Source organism: Camelus ferus, chromosome 25 (genome assembly GCF_009834535.1).
Source record: "Camelus ferus isolate YT-003-E chromosome 25, BCGSAC_Cfer_1.0, whole genome shotgun sequence".
NCBI classification, from domain to species: domain Eukaryota; kingdom Metazoa; phylum Chordata; class Mammalia; order Artiodactyla; family Camelidae; genus Camelus; species Camelus ferus.
The window spans coordinates 1,009,803-1,031,772 of record NC_045720.1 but is presented as its reverse complement, the minus strand read 5'-3'; the positions used below and the strand labels follow the sequence as shown (position 1 = coordinate 1,031,772).

The following is a 21,970-nucleotide window of genomic DNA, read 5'->3' as shown; positions in this document are numbered from 1 at the left end:
CATGAAAGCAGCTGACACACTTGAGGCCAGAGGAAAGTTGGGGGTCACTGGCACGAAGACCAGGAGAGCCGGGGAAGGTGCCTGGGTCCTGTGTGAGGTGGTCTGTGGACTCTGGCCTGAAGGCTTGGGAACTGGGCACCCCTAGGTCCACACCCAGCACTAGCTGGCTGGCCAGTGGACCGGTCAGTCAAACTGTCCAGATTTCCCCGTTGAGGACGGGGCGGCCCAGGCCGTTCACCTTCCTGCCCACCAGGCCCACTCTGCATGTCACCTGTTAACTGTCCACGGGAGAAGGGCAGGCCAGGCCCTGGCACCCAAGCAGCCACCCGAGGGCTGGGGAGATGAAGGTTCAGGTCTGGTCCTACACTCTTCTGGAGTCCAAGGGGCATCTGAGCCATGCAGTCACCACTCTCTCCTCTGAGCCATCCGTGTGCCCACTCTGCCTGTCCGAATCCAGACCCAGCCTCTTTCCCCAAAGTGCCAGGGATGAGGGGGCTCCGGGAAGAGTGCCAGTTTCCAAGGCCTTCATGTGGCGACAGCCGGCCACTGTGGCCTGGCAGCTTTTGGGGGCTGAGCAGTCAGTGGGGGATGGTGGGTTTGGGGGCTGCCCAGGCTCAGGGAGGCTGTGCCTGTGGGTGGGGAGGGGAGGGCTGGTACAGAGTGGCTGGGGCCAGGCCTGTGAAAATGCACTTTATTGGTTCCTGGGGAGCGGAAGAACAGGACCAGAAGTGGACACATTCAGGGACCGACACGGGGAGTGGTGCCAGGCCTGGCCAGGCCTTGGTTTCCCTGAGGATGGATGTGAATGGTGGGCCCACTGGACAGTTACCCAGAGCTGCCCAGGCAGAGAGGGTGGAGCCCGGGCTCCCTGACGAGGGCAGTGCCCTCAACTCCTGGCAGGTTGAGGGTGGTTGCCACTGGGCTCTGCCGGCTGAGCTGGGTGCCTGGAGAAGGCGGCACCGCTCCCTCTGCCCCACTTCACTTCCGGGCCTGCTCGTAGTTGTCAGTGAACCAGGCACAGGTCTCCTTCACCGCTGCAGAGGGGGCAGGTAAGGGCCAGGGCCGAAATGACCTCCGTGGGGTGGGGGGGAGCATCATCCCTCTGTCCGGCCTCCAGGATGAGGGTGTGGAGACCAAGCAGCAGGGAAGCAGAGGCCTGGGGAGGTCCTGAGGGATGGGGGGGGCGCTCACCCTGCTTGAAGGGCGTGAATCGGAAGTCGGGTAGGTAGGCCCGCAGCTTGCCGTTACTGGCTGTCTTCTTAAACTGCCCATCCGCCTTGGTGGTGTCAAACTGGGGGCCTGGTCAAGGCCACAGCAGAAAGGGAAGCGCCCACACCTGCCCTTGCCCCTTGCCTAGCCTTCCCAGGGAGAGCCTCTGAGAGAGCAGCAGACCCCACTCCCTGCTGCCTGGGTGAGCAGGCGCGTCTGCACAGAGACCCTCGGTGCCCCTGCCTGGAGTGAAAGGATACAGTGACTTCCCCATGGAAGTCCATGGCCTCCATCACAGCTTCGGCTGCCTCCTGGATGGAGATCTCATCTTCCTCGCCCACTGTGGAGAGCAAGGGGCCAGCGGCCAGGTCAGGCCTCCTCTGCCTGGAGCCGCTGCCGCCCACCCCCAAAGTGTTCCCGCTCCACTACTCCACACAGCTCTCAGGACAGACGGGGGCCCTGGCCTGCCGCCTTTGGGGGCCTCAGGGCGCCCACCTGACAGGATGATGGGCTCCACTTCACTGTACTCCCGCAGGACCCAGATAAGGAGCTGGGCCAGGTCCTGGAAGTCAGATGGCAGGGTCAAAGACCACAAACTATGGCCAAATGGGGCCACAGATCACCCCTCCCAAGTGCCCCAGCTCCATCCCTGTGGGCTTGGCCAGCTCAGTCCCAAGTCCCTTCTCTTGATGAGCTCGGACTGTACCCAGTACTCCCTTGGGGACAGGAGCCTATAGGGACTGAACGAAAACTAGTGACTGCTCCCCAGGGGGCTCAGCCCAGACCCCCACCTTTTCCCAGACTCCCTCCCTCCCACAGCCGGCATGGCAGCCCCAGGAGACGTGCTGGGGGACAGCCATGCACTCTGTGACCAACCAGTGAGTAGATGAACTGCCTCCGAGGCTTCCCTGTACCCCACACCGTCAAGGCTGAGCCAAGGCCTGCAGGTTCCAGGAGGGTGAGGTCAGGGGGGCTGTGCCAGCCACTGCCCCTCCTTCCCCTGAGCCGCAAGGACCCCATCAGGCGGTTGACCTGGCCGGTGTGTGGGTGGTAGCACTCACTCTTGGCCAGGTGCACCTTGTGGATGAGGCCAGGCAGCACGTGGCCATCCTCGATGCTGAAGTTGTCATGGGGCCCGAAGACGTTGGTGGGGATGACCGCGGTGAAGGTGCAGCCGTGCTGCTGGAAATAGGCCCTGCGGGGCAGGCACAGCGTCTCCTCTGGCCCTCACCTCGCGACCACTGACCCACCCCGACCTGGCCTCTTACAGACAAAAAAGCAGAAGCCGGCTGGGAAGGGGGAGGTCTGGGGCCCCGCCCACCGCACGGCACTCGGGCCGGTCCCCCATTCCTAGCAGGTGCGTGGGAGGACCTGTTCTGCACGTCGATCATCCTCTTGGCGTAAGAATAGCCAAAGTTGCTGCTGTGCGGCGGTCCGTTGTGAATCTAGGGGAGCAGAGGAGCCATTGCATCTCAGTCCCGCCCCCAGGCCCCGCCCCGCCCCGGCCATGCCCCGCCCATCACCATGGTCTCGTCGATGGGGTAGGCGGTCTTGTCCGGGAAGACGCAGGTAGACAGGCAGGAGACCACCTTGCGCGCGCCCACCTCAAAGGCCGAGTGCAGCACGTTGTCGTTGATGTGTATGTTTTTCCTCTGCGGGGGCGGGGGCGGGTTCAGGCCCCTCCAGGCAGGACCCCAGCCCTGACCTGTTCCCCCAGGGACAGAAGCAGGGACACACCCTGGCAGGCAGTTTCTGAACCAGCTGTTCTAACTGCTGCCAGGGACAAGGCAGGGCCCACCTTCCAGAAGTTAGGGCCCCTCCCAGCTGTAGGAGGGTCCGGGCCTGCCCTCCCTGAGGCTGGGAGAAGGCCCTGGAGGAGAGCCCCGCCCACAGGGGCTGAGGCCTAGGCAGGTGATGCAGGAACCAGGAGGGACCCAGGGGACCCAATCTGGCCCTGGTACAGCAGGGTAAGAAGGGGCCCCTCCACCCCCCCTATCCCCAGTAGGAGTGGGGCCTTGGCCAGCCACACCCCTCCCTGGCCCCACTTCCCCTGCTGGAAGCTGTACGTGAGCTGGCCAGGGCAACGGTGGTTTGGGGAAAGGGGAGAGGGCGTGGTGAGGCAGCGTGCTGGGAAGGCTATCACTGAGACAAGGAGGGGCCCCCTTGCAGAATCTGGTCTGAGCTTTTGCCGTCCCAGTCCTGAAACATGCGGAGGCCAGAGGCAGAGATGATGAGCCAAAGCCCTGCAGGGGCCCGGCTACAGGCAGAACCCAGATCTCTTCCTGCTCAGCCCCAAGCATCCATCCTCTCAAGGCATGTGTGCAGCCCAGAGGGCCTGGCTCCATGCAGCTGGACCTCTTGGGAGCAGGAGGGTTTGGCAGCCCAGAGGGCAGGAACCAGCCCCCGGTCACACAGCAAATGCTGTTTTCTCCCAGCTCCCCTAGCCCCTAGGTTAGCTCCGTGGCTTTTCCTATCAGGCCCAAATGCCCACAGGCCCACCCTCATTCCCCTATGCCTATGCACCAAGTGTGCATCACTGGGGGCCCTTCAGGTTGTGCCAACCCCTGACCCTCAGGGACTTGCTGGGGCCAGAATGTGAGCATGGGAAGCTGGCCAGGAAGTTCCCAAAATCCAGGGTCCTGGCTCCCAATGTTCACTGGGGCCCCCTCACTTACCCAGAAGTCCAAATTGTATTTGATATTCCGGAACAGGCCCCCCACCATTGCAGCAAGATGGATGACGTGTGTGGGCTGGACCTTTTCAAACAGCGCTTGGGTCTGTGCCGCATCCCTGAAGGGAGCCAGGCCGTCAGGAGCCACTTGGAGGCCTGAGGGAACTAGCACCCTGGCTCAAGGCTCTGGGGGCAGGACTCAGGCAGGGCTGATAGCAGGGGGGGCTGCCAAAAGGGAAAGTGGCCAGTTCAGGCCCTGGCTGTATGAGGATGTGGGCTTCCAGGAAGAGATGGGAGGAAGTTTGCCCAGAGCTGCACACACCCAGGCCAGGCCAGGCCAGCCACCTGGCAGGGAGGGCCCAGACAGGAGGCTGCCAGGCCCAGGGACAGGCCTGGCCTGGAGTCTCAGTCTGAGAGAGAGAACGGTAGGGGTGCTTCCGGCATGAGCCCACTCACGTGAGATCGGCATCCTTGGAGGAGACAAACACCCAGTCCTCTCCGGGCAGTCTGGCCCCATCTGCTACCACCTTCTGGATGGCTCTGCCCACCAGCCCAGAGCCCCCAGTCACTAGGATCCGCATGGACCCCTGGGGCTCACCCATGTTGGCTGCACCTGTAGGGTCAAGTGGTGTGAGGCTGAGGCCCTCATGCTCCAAGATGCCCCTGCCCAGGGTCCCTGCCCTTACCACTGGGCCCCACTATGACTTCCAAGGGCTGACCTGGGGCTCCCTGGGACAACTGGCACAGGATGAGGTCCCCAAGGAGTAGACACTGCCCGCTGGAGACCAGATAGACCCAACTAGCCTGAGTCATCCCCTCCTCCCACCCCCATTCCCCAGGGAGCTCTCTTCCTAGAGCCACACAGGAGCCCTGAGGCTGCCACTCAGCCAGGAGAGCCAGGCTGCGCCCTGCAGGCCCAACTCTGACCCCTACTAGACCAAGAAAGGGACCGCTTTCTCCCTTCTAGCTGACAAGAGAGGAGACAGCCAACCCTGGGGCTGGAGGCTCTTGGCCCAGATCTTTAGGGCTGCTCCCAGCCAAAGTCCATATGCTACAGACCGGGAAGAGGCAGTGCCTGTGTTTGTAGCCCAGTGCCCACCTGGGGCCAGCTGGTCCCAGCAAGGCTTCTAGAGCCTGGTTCCTTCTGGTTCAGATATGGAGAGGCCTCGAGGCACCACCGCCTCTGGGGACCTTATCTTGGAGGCTAGAAATCTGCTTAGGCCCCTACAGGACGGCTCTGACCCCACTGTAGGGCCCCACAGGCAGTCCCGACAGGAGAGGACCCTGCCCAGACATCCGGCTGCTCCAGACTACGCGGGCAGTCCAGCAGCAGGTACCACGGTCGGCCCCCTTTCATGCCGCCGGGCGCTTCCCACGCTCCCGGATCCTCTCCCGGGGCCACCTCCATGTCTACTAGCATCTTGCAGCTGGGCACCCCCCAGAATTTCCCAGGCCCCACTCACGGCCTGCGCCCACGAGCCCCCGTCCCACGCACCCGGCTGCCAGCACCCCTCAGGCCTCTCTGGCTGTCACAGGACACCCAAGGCCCAGGCCCCGGCTCGCCACGCCAAGCCCCCCCCCCCCGGGTCCCCTCGGTGCCGCGCGCAGGCTCACCTGCGCCGTAGCCCACCTGTCCGACGCACAGAGAGCTGCTTCCGGCGCCGGCGGAGTCTCGGGCAGGGCCGGGCCAGGTGGAGGGGGCGGGACCAGGTCGGGCCCTCCCGCGGCGCTCTGGGAAATGGAGTCCTCGCAAGGCGCCCCGGGCAATGCTGGGAAGTGGAGTCCAGGACTGCGCAGCATCCTGGGAAGTGTAGTTCTTTCCGGCTCCCCTTCCCAGAGGCGGCGCTCGGTCCTTCTTAACCCAGCCAGACACTGGGGAGCGTGGGGGAACCTACTGGGAGAGGATGCACGTCGCCGCAACCCCGCAAGCTCTGCAGGGAGGAGGGCGGCATCGCCAGCGACCATTCTAAAAATAGAGGAGCCACAACCCCTCATTGCTTTCCTAGGGCAAAAATTTTGGATTTGTGAGAAAGTTGCAACTCTATTACTATATTCGGCACTCTGAGGGAGCAGTGTATAAAATATATTTCACTAAATACATTAAAAACAAATTTCTGGAGATTATTGCAAAGCAGGAGACCACTTGGGGGCTGTCGCTGTAGTTCAGGTAACAGGACTCAAGAGAGGTTTACTGACTGAATTAACAGGACCTGTGCTTCATTCGCTATGCACGTTAAGGGGAGGAAGTCAGGCGTGATGCCTGGTGTGATGGTTGGTGTTATGTGTTAACTTGGCCAGGCTGTCGCACCCAGTGATTCAACCAAACATCGTCAATCAGCTGATTTGAAGACCTCAAGCGTGCTAAGCGTCCGCTCTCCCACTGAGCTCCACCCTCCTCCCGCCCACACCTGGTGTTTCTGAGCCATGTCTTCTCCTTTATTTCTGGCAAGATTCTATTTTTTGCTTCTTATAAACTTAACTTGAATTTAACTATTGCTATCACACCTTCGTAGGAAAGGGGTAAAGGAAAGAGAAAGGAAATAAACTTTTAAATATGACTATAATACAACTTAGTGACTCCTCAAGGAAATACATACAGAAAGAGCTATGGCTTTTGTTAGAGTCCTGAGGCAAACTGACTTTTTTCCTCTGTGAGTGATCTTTTTTTTTCCTGGATGTTTGTATAGCATTTTTGTTTTGTTTGGGAGGGAGGTAATTGGGTTTATTTACTTACTTATTTATTTTAATGGAGATACTGGGTATTGAACCCAGGACCTCATGCACGCTAAGCAAGCCTCTCCCTCTGAGCTATCCCCTCCCCCACTCCCCTCATAGTGTTTTCTCTTTCAGGATCAGTAATTTCATTAGCCTTTGTGTTCTCTATTTTTTTTTCGGTGCACGATGTGGTCTTTCAGTTTGGAGAGTGGATATTCCTTTCGTTCAGGAAAGTTTTCTTCTGTTATAGCTTTGAATCTAGTTTGGCTGAAACGCTGTGGCCAACACCCAAATCCCCCCTTTTCACTGTCAATTTACCTGTGGCATAAGAGTTCCTAAAGACACAAAATAAGATGACTCAAACTTCATGTTATATTTTATTTTATATATATTTATATTTCTTCAAATGATCATGTATTGCTTCTGTAATTCAGTTATTTAACGTCTGTAAGAAAATAGCTGAGCACGTTCAGAGTGTCACTCAGCATGGTGACAGTAGCCTCGAAGTGCTAGTGGGATCTACCAGGAACGCCGGGAGTTCAGAGCGTGATCACACTGCACAAAGGCACAGCTGTCCCCCTGACCCTGATGCCTGGGCACCATTTGCCAACTAGTTGTGACATCGATCTTACGTGTTTCACAACCACTGGTTTATTTTATACATTTTATCTTAGTTCCTCCACGTTTGAACAGTTTTTGGAAAGTGATTATTGTACAGAGAACATTCATACCACGCAAACTCATTCTGTATGGAAGAACTGGATGAAAAACAGAACAGTTCAAATGAAAGGCACACTCTTAATGTTTCATATTGCCTGCCTGACGCAGAAGGTCAGCACAGGACCGTGAAGCTGAGCCAGTCAAGCGGAGCAGCGCCAGGGCTGGGCTGCCCAAGATGAACAGTCACATCCTGTTGCAACCAACTGGCATCGGAAAGTAACCAGCCAGAACGAAAGGTGATAAGGGTTATGTGACCTGTCCTGGCCCTTGGCCAGGTGCTCAGGGCTGCGGGGTGAGGAGAGACCTACAGCCTGTCTGGATCGCAATGGCGCTTAGAATCCACCTATGTTGCAAATAAAGGCAAAGACCTACGTTTTCAGTTTCAAAAATAAAATCTGGACGCACTTGAAAATAGTAACTTTCAAAGCACCACTTTCTCCAGGGAAGTGCCACAGCCATGCCAAATCCAGCAAGCGACCAGGTGCTGTTGGCCCGGGTGGGCTGGCTTGGGCCCCTCCTGTCGTAGGACCTGAAATGCACACACCAATCACGAGTGGGGAACAACCCGGTCCGTCCTGTCGGGCTCACTCTGGCGCCGCTCCCCTGGCCCGGAGACACCCTTCCGTGGGGCCCAACCTGGAACATCAGCCCTTCATTTCCCTAGAAGCCCCAGCTTCTCCCCTCCAGCGGCTGCTTCCAGAGCTTAGCTCGCAGAGGTCCAAGCCGCATCGCTGCACAAGTGGGACTTCTGATGATTCCGAAAGCTGGACTTCCAGATGAAACTCTTGCCGCACCTGGCACACTGGAACGGCCTCTCTCGGGTGTGGATGCGCTGGTGCTGGGCGAGGAGGGTGCTGTAATTGAAGGTCTTCCCGCACCACTCGCACACAAAGGGCTTCTCGCCGCTGTGGACACGCTGGTGGCGGTGCAGCGTGGAGAGCCGCGTGAAGGCGCGGCCGCACTGCCCGCAGACGTGCGGCTTCTCGCCCGCGTGCGCGCTGCGGTGCTGCACCAGGTGCGAGCGCTGGCTGAATGCGCGGCCGCACTCCCCGCAAGCGTGCGGCTTCTCGCCGCTGTGCGTGGCCCGATGTCGCACCAGGCGCGAGAGGTATTTGAAGCTCTTGTCGCACGTTTCGCAAGTATGGGCTGTCTGCGCTTTCATGTTTCTCTCGCGGGCCCCAAGGCGAGGACTAAGGAAGAGGCTGCGTCCCCAGTTACTGCCTTTCTGGGGACCTTCTCCTTTGGAGATTGTCCAGCACGTTCGGTGCAGTTGTCTCTCCTGGGAAAGGAAGTTCTCAAGGCTCCCTAACCTGCCCTCGTGACAAAGGGTCTCTCTGTGGACCCGTGTTGGAGGCTCACCCCCTGAGCAGCTTTCAGGTCCTCCTCCTTCAGGCTCTGCACCTTGAGTCATTTTCACCCTCGAAGTCACCTGCTTACACAGAGACCCCCAATCGGAATCTGAAACAAAGAAAAAACACCCACACATCACCATGTTTGAGTTCCCCCTACGGCCCTCTTCGTGCCCACAAGCACCAACCACCTGCCAGACCTCTCCCCAGGGTGTCTCACAGGTGACCCCAGGCTCAGTGGCTGTGCCCTTGTGCCCCCCCCCCCCCCCGGCGCCAAGGGAATTACATCGTAAGTCCCAACGTTCCCCTCCATGTTTTTCTAGTTGAAGCTTGTAGATGCTGCTGGCACCCTACGTCAGGCCTCTGGCTACCTGGGATCTCGGCCTAGTTGCAGCAGACAGCTCTGCTCCAGTGCACACCGCAGCCCTGCCCCTTCTCTGGAGCTCTGTGTTGCCACTACTCTGCATTAGAGGTACCGCCCCAGAGTAGGAACGGAGGACAAATATCCCACTTTCTTCCTTCTGATGGGCAATCCCAGACCCTTTGGCAGCCTCTCGGTGGTCCCAGTTCCAGGCCTGTCATGCTCCACATGCTTGCAGCAGCAACTCTGTACTGAGTTTTCTCTCCTCTCTGGCTCCCTCCCTGCTCCCTCTCCCCTGCTTCCAAAATTGTTGCCTTCCAAATATACCACCTATACCCCAAACTCTCAGGCTCTGCCCTCGGGGGACCCAAACTACAGTGACTGGTACTGGTCCTCAGGAAGGGTTTCTGGGGTGAGGCCCCTGCTGCCCAGATGCCCACAGGCCTCCAGTGCAGCATCAGGAGTCCAGGCCTCTGCTGTGGCAGACGGAGCGGGTGGGCAAGAGGGAGTGCATGGTTTTGGTGTCGTCCGTGCCCTCTTGTGTGCGGACTGTGGGGTCACCTGGCTTTTGTAAATGTCCTGGATCACACTGAGAAGAAGGACAGACTCAGGGCAGCCAGCTGCCACCCCCCCCAGGAGGCCATGAGAGCCAGAGGCCTCCAGAGCTGTTCCAGAGCCCTCTGCTCCCCAGGCTGCACTGACCGTGCAGCCCACGCTCACCCATAAGCAAGGCCAAACACCAGGGAGCCACTGGGCATGGGCTGGACCATTGCCATGGCTCAGATCAAGGCCTGGAGGTGGGGGGAGCAGGGCCCTGGGACCTGGGGTTGGGACGGATCATTGACCACGGTGCTCCTCAAGACAGATGGTGAGCAGCTGACCTGGCTGCTGCTCGACCTGGTGAACCAGACAAGGCCAAGAGACGGGAGGGGAAGGCCAGGGTCGGCCAGCGTGCTGGAGAGCCCGGCCCCTCTCTCAGGTCTGGGCAGTTCTCAGACCTGGGACCCAAGGGGAGCCTAGAGAACCCCTCACACTGGATCTTCCACACTGGAGGGATTGGAGGCTGATCCTGACCCACACTGGTATCTGCTCCAGACCCAGGTTTGTCTGAAACACCTTGGCCAGCACTCTGCTTCTAGGGCCCACCCCTGGTCTCTGGGCGTGGGAGCCACAAGTCACAGCTTCAGGCCAAGGGACCTACTTTGGGCAAAGGAAGTCAACAGCGAGTGCAGGGCTCCCGGAGCCCCAGACGTGCACAGCAGCAGCAGCCGGACTGACAGAGCGCTGCAGGGTCCAGCTAAGGAGCCAGCTGTGCCCCCCTGGAGGGCACAGGCACTGAGCCCACAGCAGGCACACAAGGGCCAGAACTCATCGCCTGCTTGCAGAATTTTTGCTTCCTCTTACTAGAACCTTTGGCTCTGCGACAGAGACTGCATGGCCTGCAAAACCTAAAACACTTTCAGTCCCAGCCCCAGGCCTCCAAGGAGACGAGGAGGGCTAAGAGTGAGTCCAGTCACCAATGGCCAATGATGCAACTAACTGTGCCCACGCAATGGAGCCTCCATAAAACCCCAAGCAGAGGGGTTCAATGAGCTTCTGGGTTGGTGACCACGTGGAGGTGCTGGGAGGGTGGGCCCGCCTAGACAGGGCATGTTGGCTCTAGTTCCTTTCCCTAGACACTGCCCTATGCATCTCTTTCATTTGGCTGTTCCTGAGCTGTATCATTTATTATAAACAGCAACCCAGTAAGTACAGTATTTCCTTGAGCTCTCAGCCGTTTCAGCAAATTCATCAAACCCAAAGATTGGGTCATGGGAACCTCCAGTCAGTAGCTGGCTGGTCAGAAGCACAGGTGCCAGCCTTGCCTTGTAACTGGCGCCAGAAATGGGGCAGCCTTATAGGACTGAGCCCTTCACCTGCAGGGTCGGCACTAACTCTGGGTAGTCGGTGTCAGAACTGAATTGTAGGACACCCAGCTGGTGTGCAGAGAGCTGGAGAATTGTCAGGTGTGAGGAACTCCTCTAACCTCAATATTTGGTGTCAGAGATGTGAGAAGTAGAGAAACAGAAGTCTCCCTTTAAGGGCAGGTGGGTGGACACATCCTGACTGTGCAATGGCCAGCCAGCGGGCCACCAGCACACAAGGCCAGCAGCCGATCTGGGAGGCTGGATGTCTGACCTGACCAATGTTCGACCTTCCAGCTTTCACCCCTGTGCCAATGGCACCATCTGGAGTCTAAGACCCTCAGCAGTGAGAACCAACCCCAGCCCAACTGTCATGAGCTGAGCCAAGAGCACCCCTCCACATGCTGGCCAGTTTGGTTGGATTTCCTGCTCCTTGTAACTGATAGTTCTGGTAGCTCATCCTATGCGGTTGTTGGGGGAGAAAGTGAGGCCAATTTGTAAAGCACCTGGCACAGTGCTGGGCTCCTGGAAAGTTCTCCACAACCTGCAGTGATGGGGAAGGCACAACCACAGCCTTTACACCATAGCTGCTAATGAGCTACCTGTTTTCAGCCTGATGGATGTCCATGTACCTGGGTAATAACACCAAGCCATGAGCCGACAAGAGTGCACTTTGTGACTCTGTGTGACTGTCTGCAATGATGCTGGCTGTGTACACTGACTGGACATACTGAACAACCTGAGGCCTGTGGCTCCCATCACTCACCTGTGCCAGGGTCTCCTGGGGTCTCTCTCTCCTTGGTTTCCAGCATCTCCAAGCCCCAGGGCTCCTTTCCTTGCTCCAGCTGGGAGATCAGATCTGGTTTGGATCCTGGACCTCCTGCCCGAGAGGAAATGGGTGAACTGAAGTGCTAACATACCCTTGGCCTCCCTGCCCCAGAGGCAGCCTGGGAGTGGGTGGCTAGCAGGCCCCGGGATGCAGGCTCAGAAATAGGGGATCTCCCCAGGAGGTGGGGGGGACAGAGAGCCGGGCAGGGATGTGGGCTCAGGGCTCAACTGAGGACTGCAGCTGTGAGAGATGGGGACGGACACTCTACTCAAAGGGGCAGCAAAGGGCTGGGAGAGGCCCTGCCCCAGGGATGGGAGAGGAGGCACCTGCCCTGGTAATGGACCCAGAGACCCCACCTGTCTCCTGGGCCTGGGAGCAGAATGTCCTGGCTCTGGTCCGAGTCACAGCCAGCCTGGCCCCTCTGAGATCCCACCCGAGCTCTGAGTGGGGGCTGGGGATGAGGAGGAGGGAAGGCCTGGGGCTGAGACACCTCACCCAGGGAGGCCAGGTTCCTGTAAGTCTCCAGCATCACGTCTCTATACAGGGCCCTCTGCCCAGGGTGCAGACGTGCCCCTTCTTCCTGGGTGAAGTGCACAGCCACGTCCCCAAAGGTCACCGGGCCCTGAAACAACACCGGTGCTGCCCATGGGGTCACCACATCAGGATGGGGTGGGGGAGTTCAAGGTGGAGGGGGCAGATGGCTCACCAGCAGGTGTGTGGCACAGATGGGTTGTGGGGTACTGTGGCACCCCTGGACTACCTCCTGAGTACCCTGCCTGCCAAGGGACTCCTGATGACAACTCTCAACCCAAACTGTCCAGCTGGCCTCATTTCTCTCCACCCTCCACCCACCCAACCTGCTCCCTACCGTCTTCCTTGGTGAATGTCCCGCTCCAGCCTGGGAGGGGGGAGGGGGTCGAGTGGGGGGGTGCGACAAAAGAGGACGGGTCAAGGAAGGCCCCTGAGTCCCGTCGTCCTGGAGAGGCCCTGGCACTAAGGGCCCTGGGTGCAGTGGGCTCTGAGGAAAGATCTTCCGGGAGGCGAGAAGCTCAGGCCCCGGGGACAGACGCTCACCTGGGGCCAGGAGGCCGGGGAGCTGCCCGCCATGCTCCGGGACGAGGGCAGTGGCGGCGGCAGGGCGGCGGGGCGGGCTGCGGAGAGTAGAGCGGGCAGAGGAGGGCGGTGGGCCCGGGGTCCCAGCTACGAGGCTGGCGGGGGACTGGAGCCTCTCCCGGACGCCGACGCGCTGCGTTAAAGCGAGTACCGGGGCGAGCGGGTCAACCCGTTAACAAAGCCGGGCTTGCGGGGTGGGCGCCGCGAGGGCCAGGCAGGAGAAGCCCACTGCCCCGCCCGGCCTACCTAGGGCGAGGCGGCCGCTCCCCGGTTCCGCAGTCCAGCGGGCGCAGCGCGGGCCCCGCAGCCGTCCGGGAGCCGCGTGCCCGCTGCGAACCCCTGAGGCCCAAGCCCTGAGCCGCGGGGACCCGGCCGGCGCGGGGGGCGGACCCCGCCAGGCTCCTCCCCCTCTTTGTCTCCACGGGCCCCCGCCCCTGCCGCCCCTCTGCCCCGCCTCCCGCGCGTGCGCGCTCGGGCCCTGCCGCTTTTGGGTCCCTGCCCTGGAGTAACTGGGATGCCCGTGGAGGGCTCAGTTGGCGGGCCCTTGCTGTGGGAGTTCTGGTTCTGTGGGTCTGAATGGACTTGGGAGTCAACTTGAGCAAGTTCTCCTGGATCCTCTGTCGAAGGCAGGCTTAGGAACCTGGCCCCGCCCCTCCTGTTCCTAGGATAGTCCGCGTCCTGGCCAGCGCTGCCCTGGGCCCCGACCTTGGAGGGGCTGCTAGTCACACACACACACACACACACACACACACACACACACACACACACACACACACACAAGCTGCTAGTCACACACACACACAAGCTGCTAGTCTCACACACACACACACACACACACACACCCACACCTCTGAATTTAAAAAGGAAAAGAAATAGGCGACTGGTCTAGGAAAGTTCGTGGCTGTGACCAGCCAGTGTGGAAACATGATGTTTCCAGGTGCAAGGAGGGTTGGAGCAGTGGAGCTGCCGCCTAGGTGAGAGGAAGGACAGGTGGGTTACTTGTCAGATCCTTCCATACAGTTCATCCCGCAGAAGGAAGCAGCGGTTCGGAGTAGTGAGGGCCCCTACTCTTTCTTCTCTTCTGTATTAACCACACTGCATGCAGGGGCAGGGCAGACCCCACCCAAGATTTGGTTGTGACGTGAATTATAACGACATACACATCCAGGGGGGTTCGCAAAGATTTACTGCTAGGTGTGCTTCTCTGGGCACGGCAGGGCAGACCTCTGAAGATGGTTTGAGAGAGCTGGCAAAGAAGATTTCGGTTTGACCATGGTTAGAGGGTGGGCCGAAGTGACGGTTCCTACTCGCAGTCAGGTACTTGGAGGGGGCACCCAGGCTTTGGTGTCTGGTTTCCCAGATGTGGGGCAAAGGGAAGAGGGACAGGTGAGGCTTAACAGCTGCCAGCACTCAAAGAACTAAGACTGCAGTCACACTACTACATCTTCAAGCTGCAGTTCCTGGCTGCAGAGATCCTCACAGATTGCTGTGGTATTCACAGTATCTGTACATTTTGCATTATCAGGTCATTCATATTCCTCTCAAGCTTGTGTATTTATTTGTAGGTCAAGATGTTGCATGCATGCAGCCTGATACTGATTTTTAACCGTGGCAACGAGATAGACATTAGACCCTCCAATTGCAAATATTGTATTTTTATAAGCGTATTTAATTACATTCACTTACATTTTCAAAAAATTAAATTTCAACATTTCAGCTTTAAAGTTCAAGAGCATGAATATGTGTAAGCACATTCAACTGTCCTTTATGATTGGATTATTGCATTCTGTTGACTATTAAATAATTTAATTTAATAAAATTATTTTAATTTATTAATTTAATTTTAATTAATTAACAATTTAAAATAAAGTTTAAGAGCAGGTTAAAATAATCAGAGCAGTATTTGTGTCTTCAGGGGCTGGGAGGGAATTTTGTGGGTTGATAGTGATGTTCCTTGTCTTTGTACGGACTCGAGTAATACAAGAGTCTGCAGATGTCAAAGTTCATATGAGAGTACATTTAAGACATGCATTTCACTGCCTGTTAATTTTACCTAAAAATATTTTCTGTAAATATATTGAATTCTAGTTAGTGATTTGCATGCTGCACTATTTAGGAGTTGTACTAATGGCTACAACTTACTTTGAAATGCACCAAAAAATAAGATGAATGGGTAGATGCCTGGGAAACAAGCTGCTGGAAAACAAGTTGCTGGACAACAAGCATCTAGAAAAGAAGCCACTCTTAAATTTCCATGAGCTTAAAATATTGTATTCACATTTACTTGCTTAAAATGCACATGCTTGCTTTGTTTTAATGTTTTACACAGTAGATGAAATTAGTGGTGAGCAATCCTGACGTTGACCATAAGGGCACGAAGGAGGGCAGATTATTTCCTTAGGGTGAAGCAATGGACGGTCCTGGAAAGCCAGATCGTCCATGAACAGAACTTGGTTCTGGCAGGAAAGCTGCTGTTGAACCCAGGGGAAGTATTTGCTATCTCGAGATGTCCCGGAGGCAATAGCAGGATAGATTTAGAAAATGTGCATACCCCGAGGAGGGTGATTGTTCCTGGAAGGGATAGGGCCTGAAATCGATCAGTTAACCAGCAAGCAGAACTTAGTGCTTATTGCACGAAATATCTAAAGCCCCACCTCTTTGATCGCATTTTTTTCTGAGCTGCTACTCCTAATAAATACGATGTCCACCAGGCTTTCTGGGCTCTAGCTCTGCGAGACCTTGAGGCCCCTGGTCCCATCTTTGCCCTTTATACTTTGTCTCTTTGTTTCTTAAGTCTTGTGTTGCCCGTCCTCAGACACGTGTGGTCCTGAGCTGCGCTGGTCGCAGTAGTAGACAGAATAGACAGATGAATAAATGCATGATAAATGTAGCAGAATAGTAAATGGAGAAACTAGATAGTGGATCTGTAAGTGCTCACTGTACAATTTTTTCAAATGTATTATTAAAAATTATTTAAAATAGGAGGAGGATGTAGTTCAAGTGGTAGAGCACATGCTTAACATGCACAGGGTCCTGGGTCCAATCCCCAGCACCTCTTCTAAAAATAAAGCAAGTAAGTAAACCTAATTATCTCCCCCCAAAAAAAATTCTCAAAAAAATTTTTAGAATAGTCATAATTAAATATTGAGCACTTTTTCATTTATTTAAGTTTTCATTTTACATCTTTATACTCATTAACAATAACTTATGTTTTGGTTTTTAACTTCAACTTTTTATTTTGAAATAATTTTAGACTCACAACAATGTGCAAAATAGTACAGACAGGTCCCATGTTCTCTTCCCCCAGCATTTCCCAATAAAAACATCTAATATTGTCAAAAATAGGAACCTGATGATGGTAAAATACTATCAAGTCATGTACAGACCTTATCCAGATTTCGTAAGTTTGGCATGCACTCTTTATTTTGGGAGGAGGTGTATAGTTCTTTGAAATTTTATCACATACACAGATCCTTGTAACCACTGTCACAGGATGCAGCCCTGCACCATCATCACAAAGAAATGCCTTTGTGCTGCTCCTGTATGGCCACTCCTCCCCACGGCTCTGACCCTTGGGTCTCTGGCAGTACCATGTCGTCACCGTGACACTGTCACATAACTGGAACCATGCAGGATGCAGTGTTTCCAGATTGGCTTTTTCCCTCTGTAATGCCCTGTGACCCATCCATGTTGCATCAGGTTTGTTCCTTTGGCTTGCAGGTTTGCTATTCATTCACCTGCTGAAGGATGTTAGGCAGTTGTGAATAAAGCTGCTATGAACATTCAGGTGTAGGCTTTTGTGTGAACATACGTGTTTATTTTTGTAGGATAAATACCCAGGAAATGCAATTGCTGGGTCATATGGCAAGGGTATAACTTTACAACAACTGTCTAACTGTTTCCCCAAGTTCTTTTTCACAGTCCCGTCGGCAGAGTAGGAGTGGTCCACTCCCTGATCAGCATTTGGTGCTGTCGCTATTTTTAATCGTAGCCATTCTGAGAAATGTGTTCTGATAGATATCTCACTATGGGTTTACTTTGCATTTTCCTTTACGGCTAATGGTATTGAAGATCTTTTCACGTGCCTGTTGGCCATCTATATGTATATTTTTGGCGAAGTGTCAGTTTAAATCTTTTATCCACTTCCTAATTGAATTATTTTTTTCTCACTGTTACGTTTAGAGTATTCTTCATATATGCCAGATACGAATACTTTGTCAAATATGTGATTTGCAGATGCTTTCTCCCAGTCTGTAGCTTATCTTTTCATCCCCTTTACAAACTACTTTGGAGGCCACAGAGATCTGTGAGTTGTCCAGAGCAAGTTGAGATGTGGAGGCACTTAGGTAGGAAGAAAGAGAAATTAACTACTGGATCCGATCTGTCTTGCTTTTCTTCCTGTTCCAGTCTAGGATTCCAGGAAGACTCAGAAATTAATGCAGCTATTTGCAGTAGTGGCTGAGGAACATTCTGCAATATTAGTTCATATTTCTCTTGAATTTGTATATGTGTAGATCTAGATGAAACATACATTTGGCTTAAGGAAAGGACTGAAAAAAAGGAACTTACAATTTTAGGCATCAATTTTCAGTATTATCAAGGGCATGGAGATGACACTGGCGCTGGTTAGAGAAGGTGAAGACATATAAGCCGGGGCTGCACACCAGACATTGACACAGCACTGTAAACTGACTCTACTTCAATAAAGAATTAAAAAAAAAAAAAAAAGACATACAAGCCAAAATTTTGGCCAAAAATCTAGAAGCATTTTTTGTGTTCTGTGTCATGTCTCTGGGAGACCTGACCTCAATTGTTCTAACCGTGATGACATTCTCTGGAACAATCAAAAGATCATACGCAGTATTTTCTGGATCTGACAAAAGATGAAACGTCTTGGAGAAACACATCCCATTTGACCTTGTAACTGCCCTTGAACACGTGATGGAAATGCTGATTGAACACTTTAAGGGACGTAGATTTTATTTAAATTCTAAAAGCACCGTAAGAGTTAAGCAAAACAACACAAGATTATCAGATAAAGAGCAGATCTTGGTCTCAAGGAGAAAATGAAATCACCCCTGACTTTGCACCATCCACCGGCGTTTGAGATGGGCTGTTGCTTATTACATTGATAGAAGTTTAACAGAAAAAAATCCAAGTTTGGCTGTTTTACTTTTTTTGTTTGTTTTACAGTTGATGAGCCAACGCTGGCACATTGTTACTAACTCAAGTCTCCATTGAATTACTTTTGCACCTTTGTCAAAACTCCGCTGGGCGTCTTTGTGTGGATCTGTGCCTGGGCTCTTTATTCTGCTGCTTAGACCTAGGGGTCTGTCCCCACCAGCAGTGTCACACTGTCCTGATTACAGTGGCAGTATCCTACTGGGTGGTGGGTCTCCCATTCTTCTTTTTCAAGAAATTTTTAAAGCTATTCTAGGGCCTGTCCTGTCCATGTAAATTTTAGAATAAGCTTGTCCGTGTCTACTAAAATTTTTTTATGGGATTTTGATAGGAATTGCATTAAATTTTTATATTAACCTGGGTAAAATTAACATTTGTATTGAGTCTTCCAATCCATGAAAGTGATACATGTCTCCATTTATTAAGGTCTTCTTTGGTCTCTGTCAGCCGAGGGAGGCTGATGTGGGGTTTTAGGAGGTGAGTGGCCCAAGTGAAAAAAATGCATGAGAAGTTGCCATACTGCCGGACAGACTTCAGCCAGAGACACCATGGGGTTAACATTTTATTGCCACAGGAAGGTGCACGCCTATGATGCACCTGTCCTGCTTTTTATCTGTTCTCTGCCAGCACATGCACAATCTGAGTTTCTTTGTTCACTAGGCTTACAGAATATCTCTAGCACATGCGTACTTCTATTTTCTTTGTTCTAAATCTTATATAATTGACGCATGTGTATAGCAATTATTTACTGCATCTGCAAACATGCTCTAATCAGTGGCCTTGGGTCCCATGGCCTTAACTCATCTCAAGGCCAGCTCACATTCCACCCCCTAGGTGGTGGGGACCCTAGCCCACAGGGTGGAGCATCGTGCCCAAAGACCACAACAATACAGAGTACAGCAGCCTACCAATACACAGGCAGCTACAATAGCCAGGACAGTTAGGCTCCATCTCCAGGAGGACATCAGGGATGACCACCAATTCTTAAGAGGGTCTTCAGTTACATGATCTATGCGATCCCAATTCCTGATCTATTTCATGCAGTGCCTTGGCTACTTCCTCCTGGTGATCTGGTATATAGATACAACATTCAATATGTAACATAGCACATGTGCCACCCTGGCTTGCAGTGAGAATATCTAATGCCATTCTATTTTGTAAGGCCACATTTCGCATCTGGGTAGTCTCATCTAACAATTCCTCCATAGCTTTTCTAGTAACATTCAGCACAGCTGATAAGCTGAGTCAAAGCTTCTACCTGCAATTTGACACTGATGGGCCCAGCACCAGGTAGGAGCAGGACCATGGGATAAAACCACCAAGCTGCATGCTTCCCCCTGTGCCACTGGGTGTGCAGTGGGTCCCAGTTTGTGGGGCGCTCTGTTAAAGTGGGCTGGGTATGTCTAGGCAAGTAAGCTCTACCCCAAGTATAGCGCCATGTGCACTTAGCCAGGAGATAAGACCATCCGTGGGTGCCACATACCCACAGGTACCCTGGTGGCAGGAAATCGGTGGGTTTTGTGCCAATTAGAGGTCATCCATCCCACCAGGTGGAGGCATTTACATTGTAAGTAATTTTGGCACACAGCTCTTCTGGGAGCCACCCCACAGTGCAGTTTGGAGCCTCGTGTTCAAACCGCTGCTCAATACAGAGAGGGCTAAAATTTCTCACTTTTACATGAACACTATTCATCCATCCCCACCCATTCCATACAGTCCTTCCAATTTGGGGGGGGGGGCATTGCCCTGCTCACGTCAGAGGATCTTTTCAATAGTCTGCCGCCGCAAGTCCCAGGGCAATCTCGCTGTCCTGTTGGCATTCCATCAAACCAAGGTGTACCAATTAGCTCTGGACGCGGGGTGGAGGTGCCACAGCAGTCCATCTCCTGCGTCTACGGGAAGTTCAGTGCAGACCCAACAGTGAGAGGCGTGGTGGACTCACGCGAATGTGTGTGCCCAGGAGAATATGGTATTTGCTGTTACCCTGGATGGAAGGACAGAGCAGAGGTGAACACCATGATTGGCAAATCTCTCCCTTCTGGGAGGATGCAAGCAGTTTCTCATCCTGTGAGAGTACAGTGGCAGGAAGGGCTGTTCGCCCTGGGTGGTGGTACCACACCAACCCGCCCACACTAGGTTGGTTACACTCTGGGAGAGCTTCAGGAGCTATCAGTGGAATTGCCCAAAGCCGTAGGGCTTCTGCTCCTTTAAGTGGGGACACTCCTGTTTTCCCTAGAGTAACCTGCACATCAAAAGGCTATTCCCCCACTCATGGGGTTACCTGCAGGGCTTTCTCTAGCCCATCGCCCCATGGTGCCAAAAGGGCTAGCCAGGGGCCTTCAGTCTGGACCTGATTCTTCCATGTCCAGGTGTCCTGTTGTCCCGAGTTCAACACCCTGGGGGCGCGTAATATTAACGCCCCATTACTGAGACTTCAGAGGTATTCTGCATGGGCCCAACTCTGAGCCTCTGAATAGTCCCTTGCAATAACTTTTCCAGTGGGCTCATACCTGTATGGCGAGGTTGTTCATTCAAAAGACGTACTGCCTGCGGCACGACACTGTTCCAGCCTCACCATTGTGGTTTGAGAGCCCTCAGTTTCTCCTTTAATAGGCCATTGTACCGTTCAATCATTCCTGCTGCTTGAGGACAGTAAGGCACATGCAATACCCAGTTAATGTCATTTTCTTTGGCCCACTCCTGGGCCTGTTGGGCAGTGAAAGGGGTCCCTCTATCACTTTGTATTTCTAAGGGAGTCCCATAGAAGGCCCGTAAAACTTCCAGTGCTCTAATAGTAGCCTCTTGTGTAGCTCGGAGCACATGGTGAGCAAAACCTAGGCCAGCAGTGGTGTCTACCGCTGTCAGCAGGTACCGCAAGCCCGTACTCGGAGCAAAGGGGCCCACGTAATCTATTTGCCATACTTGCAATGGCTGAATTCCCCGTGCAATCTTCCTCGTCTGTTGGGGCCATCGCCGCTGGTGCGGGTGGTGCTTAGCACACCATGGACACTGCCGCACGGCATCTTTGGCTTCACTGTGGCTCAGGTGCAGGCCCCACTGGTCAGCTGCCTGCCTCATTGTGTATGAGCCAACATGACCAAGTTTCTTATGAAACCAGGGACCTATGTTGGGTCCTGGGACCATGGCCTCTACAGGGCGAAGTTGGGCTAGCGTGTCAGCAGCATCATTGCCCGGTGCCAGGGCTGGGCGGTGCCCTGGTACGTGGTAAACAGTATATTGGCCTTCTTGGCCTTTGTCCCATAACTGTTTCCACATCTGTTGTCCCCATAGGGGCCGGTGCCAAATCATCCAGTCTTGCAGGGCCCATTGGGGTATCCACAATGTAAGGCCTCGATATACAGCCCAACTATCCGTGCAAATCTGCAAGGGGCTAGGCTCATTCATCAACACCATCCATACTGCCCGTAACTCAGGCCATTGGCTGGACTGGCCTTCTCCAGTCTCATACCAGAAGGCTGCAGTGGCAGGGTGCAGAGCTACTGCAACCCAAGTGGGCAGACTGCCCTTACAAGATCTATCTGTATACTTAGCATTTCCTGGGGTTGGCCCTTTCCCTTCACGAAAGGGACTGGGCACAGGGTCCACCCCTTGTGGGAGCGTCTGTACATCAGGGGCAACAAGTCTCACAGGCCCTAACACCTGCTGCAACTCTGCAGCCAAGGTGCTAGCGGTGTACTGGGCTCTCTGTTCCAAATAAGCACCTCACTTCGTCAGAGTTGGGGTTTGGGCAGTTCCCGATCGGGGTTGCTTTGCCCATGCCTGTACCCATCCTGCAATAGGGCATGTGGTCTGCACTTGGACCTCTTGCCTCCCCATCAGGGGTTCAGTGGCAATCAAGGATGCATAAGTTGCTAGCAATTGTTTCTCTATCAAAGAAAAACGACATTCAGCCCCTTT

At 54.2% G+C, this 21,970-nt stretch overlaps 3 protein-coding genes across 5 annotated transcripts in view; all 3 read right to left on the bottom strand.

The window, feature by feature from the left end:
• Positions 1–674: 674 nt before the first annotated feature.
• TSTA3 (tissue specific transplantation antigen P35B) lies at positions 675–5,618 on the bottom strand. Of its 2 annotated transcripts, none has more exons than XM_032467715.1 (11): positions 5,495–5,618; positions 4,337–4,493; positions 3,885–3,999; positions 2,733–2,861; positions 2,581–2,654; positions 2,271–2,404; positions 2,086–2,150; positions 1,705–1,771; positions 1,470–1,549; positions 1,192–1,291; positions 675–1,034 (listed from the first exon to the last, which is right to left on the bottom strand). In XM_032467715.1, exons 2-11 carry the CDS (start codon positions 4,480–4,482, stop codon positions 979–981), a joined length of 966 nt encoding a protein of 321 aa, XP_032323606.1. In that variant the 5' UTR covers positions 4,483–4,493; positions 5,495–5,618; the 3' UTR covers positions 675–978. The 2 variants fall into 2 exon arrangements, with proteins under 2 accessions (XP_032323606.1, XP_032323607.1); XM_032467716.1 differs by having other exon boundaries at positions 5,511–5,601.
• Positions 5,619–6,959: 1,341 nt separating this feature from the next.
• LOC106730872 (zinc finger protein 34-like) lies at positions 6,960–13,272 on the bottom strand. Of its 2 annotated transcripts, XM_032467713.1 has the most exons (5): positions 13,118–13,272; positions 12,833–13,004; positions 12,254–12,380; positions 11,696–11,809; positions 6,960–8,773 (listed from the first exon to the last, which is right to left on the bottom strand). In XM_032467713.1, the coding sequence occupies exons 2-5, from the start codon at positions 12,863–12,865 to the stop codon at positions 8,019–8,021; spliced, it is 1,029 nt and encodes a 342-aa protein (XP_032323604.1). In that variant the 5' UTR covers positions 12,866–13,004; positions 13,118–13,272; the 3' UTR covers positions 6,960–8,018. The 2 variants fall into 2 exon arrangements, with proteins under 2 accessions (XP_032323604.1, XP_032323605.1); XM_032467714.1 differs by lacking the exon at positions 12,833–13,004.
• Positions 13,273–16,036: 2,764 nt separating this feature from the next.
• The window catches only part of LOC106730881 (translation initiation factor IF-2-like), a 15,091-nt gene continuing 9,157 nt past the window's right edge, over positions 16,037–21,970 (bottom strand). The window contains exon 5 of the mRNA XM_032467543.1: positions 16,037–20,036. Coding sequence (XP_032323434.1) covers positions 19,956–20,036 — 81 coding nt within the window. The 3' untranslated portion in view covers positions 16,037–19,955. The remainder of the gene's footprint in view (positions 20,037–21,970) is intronic.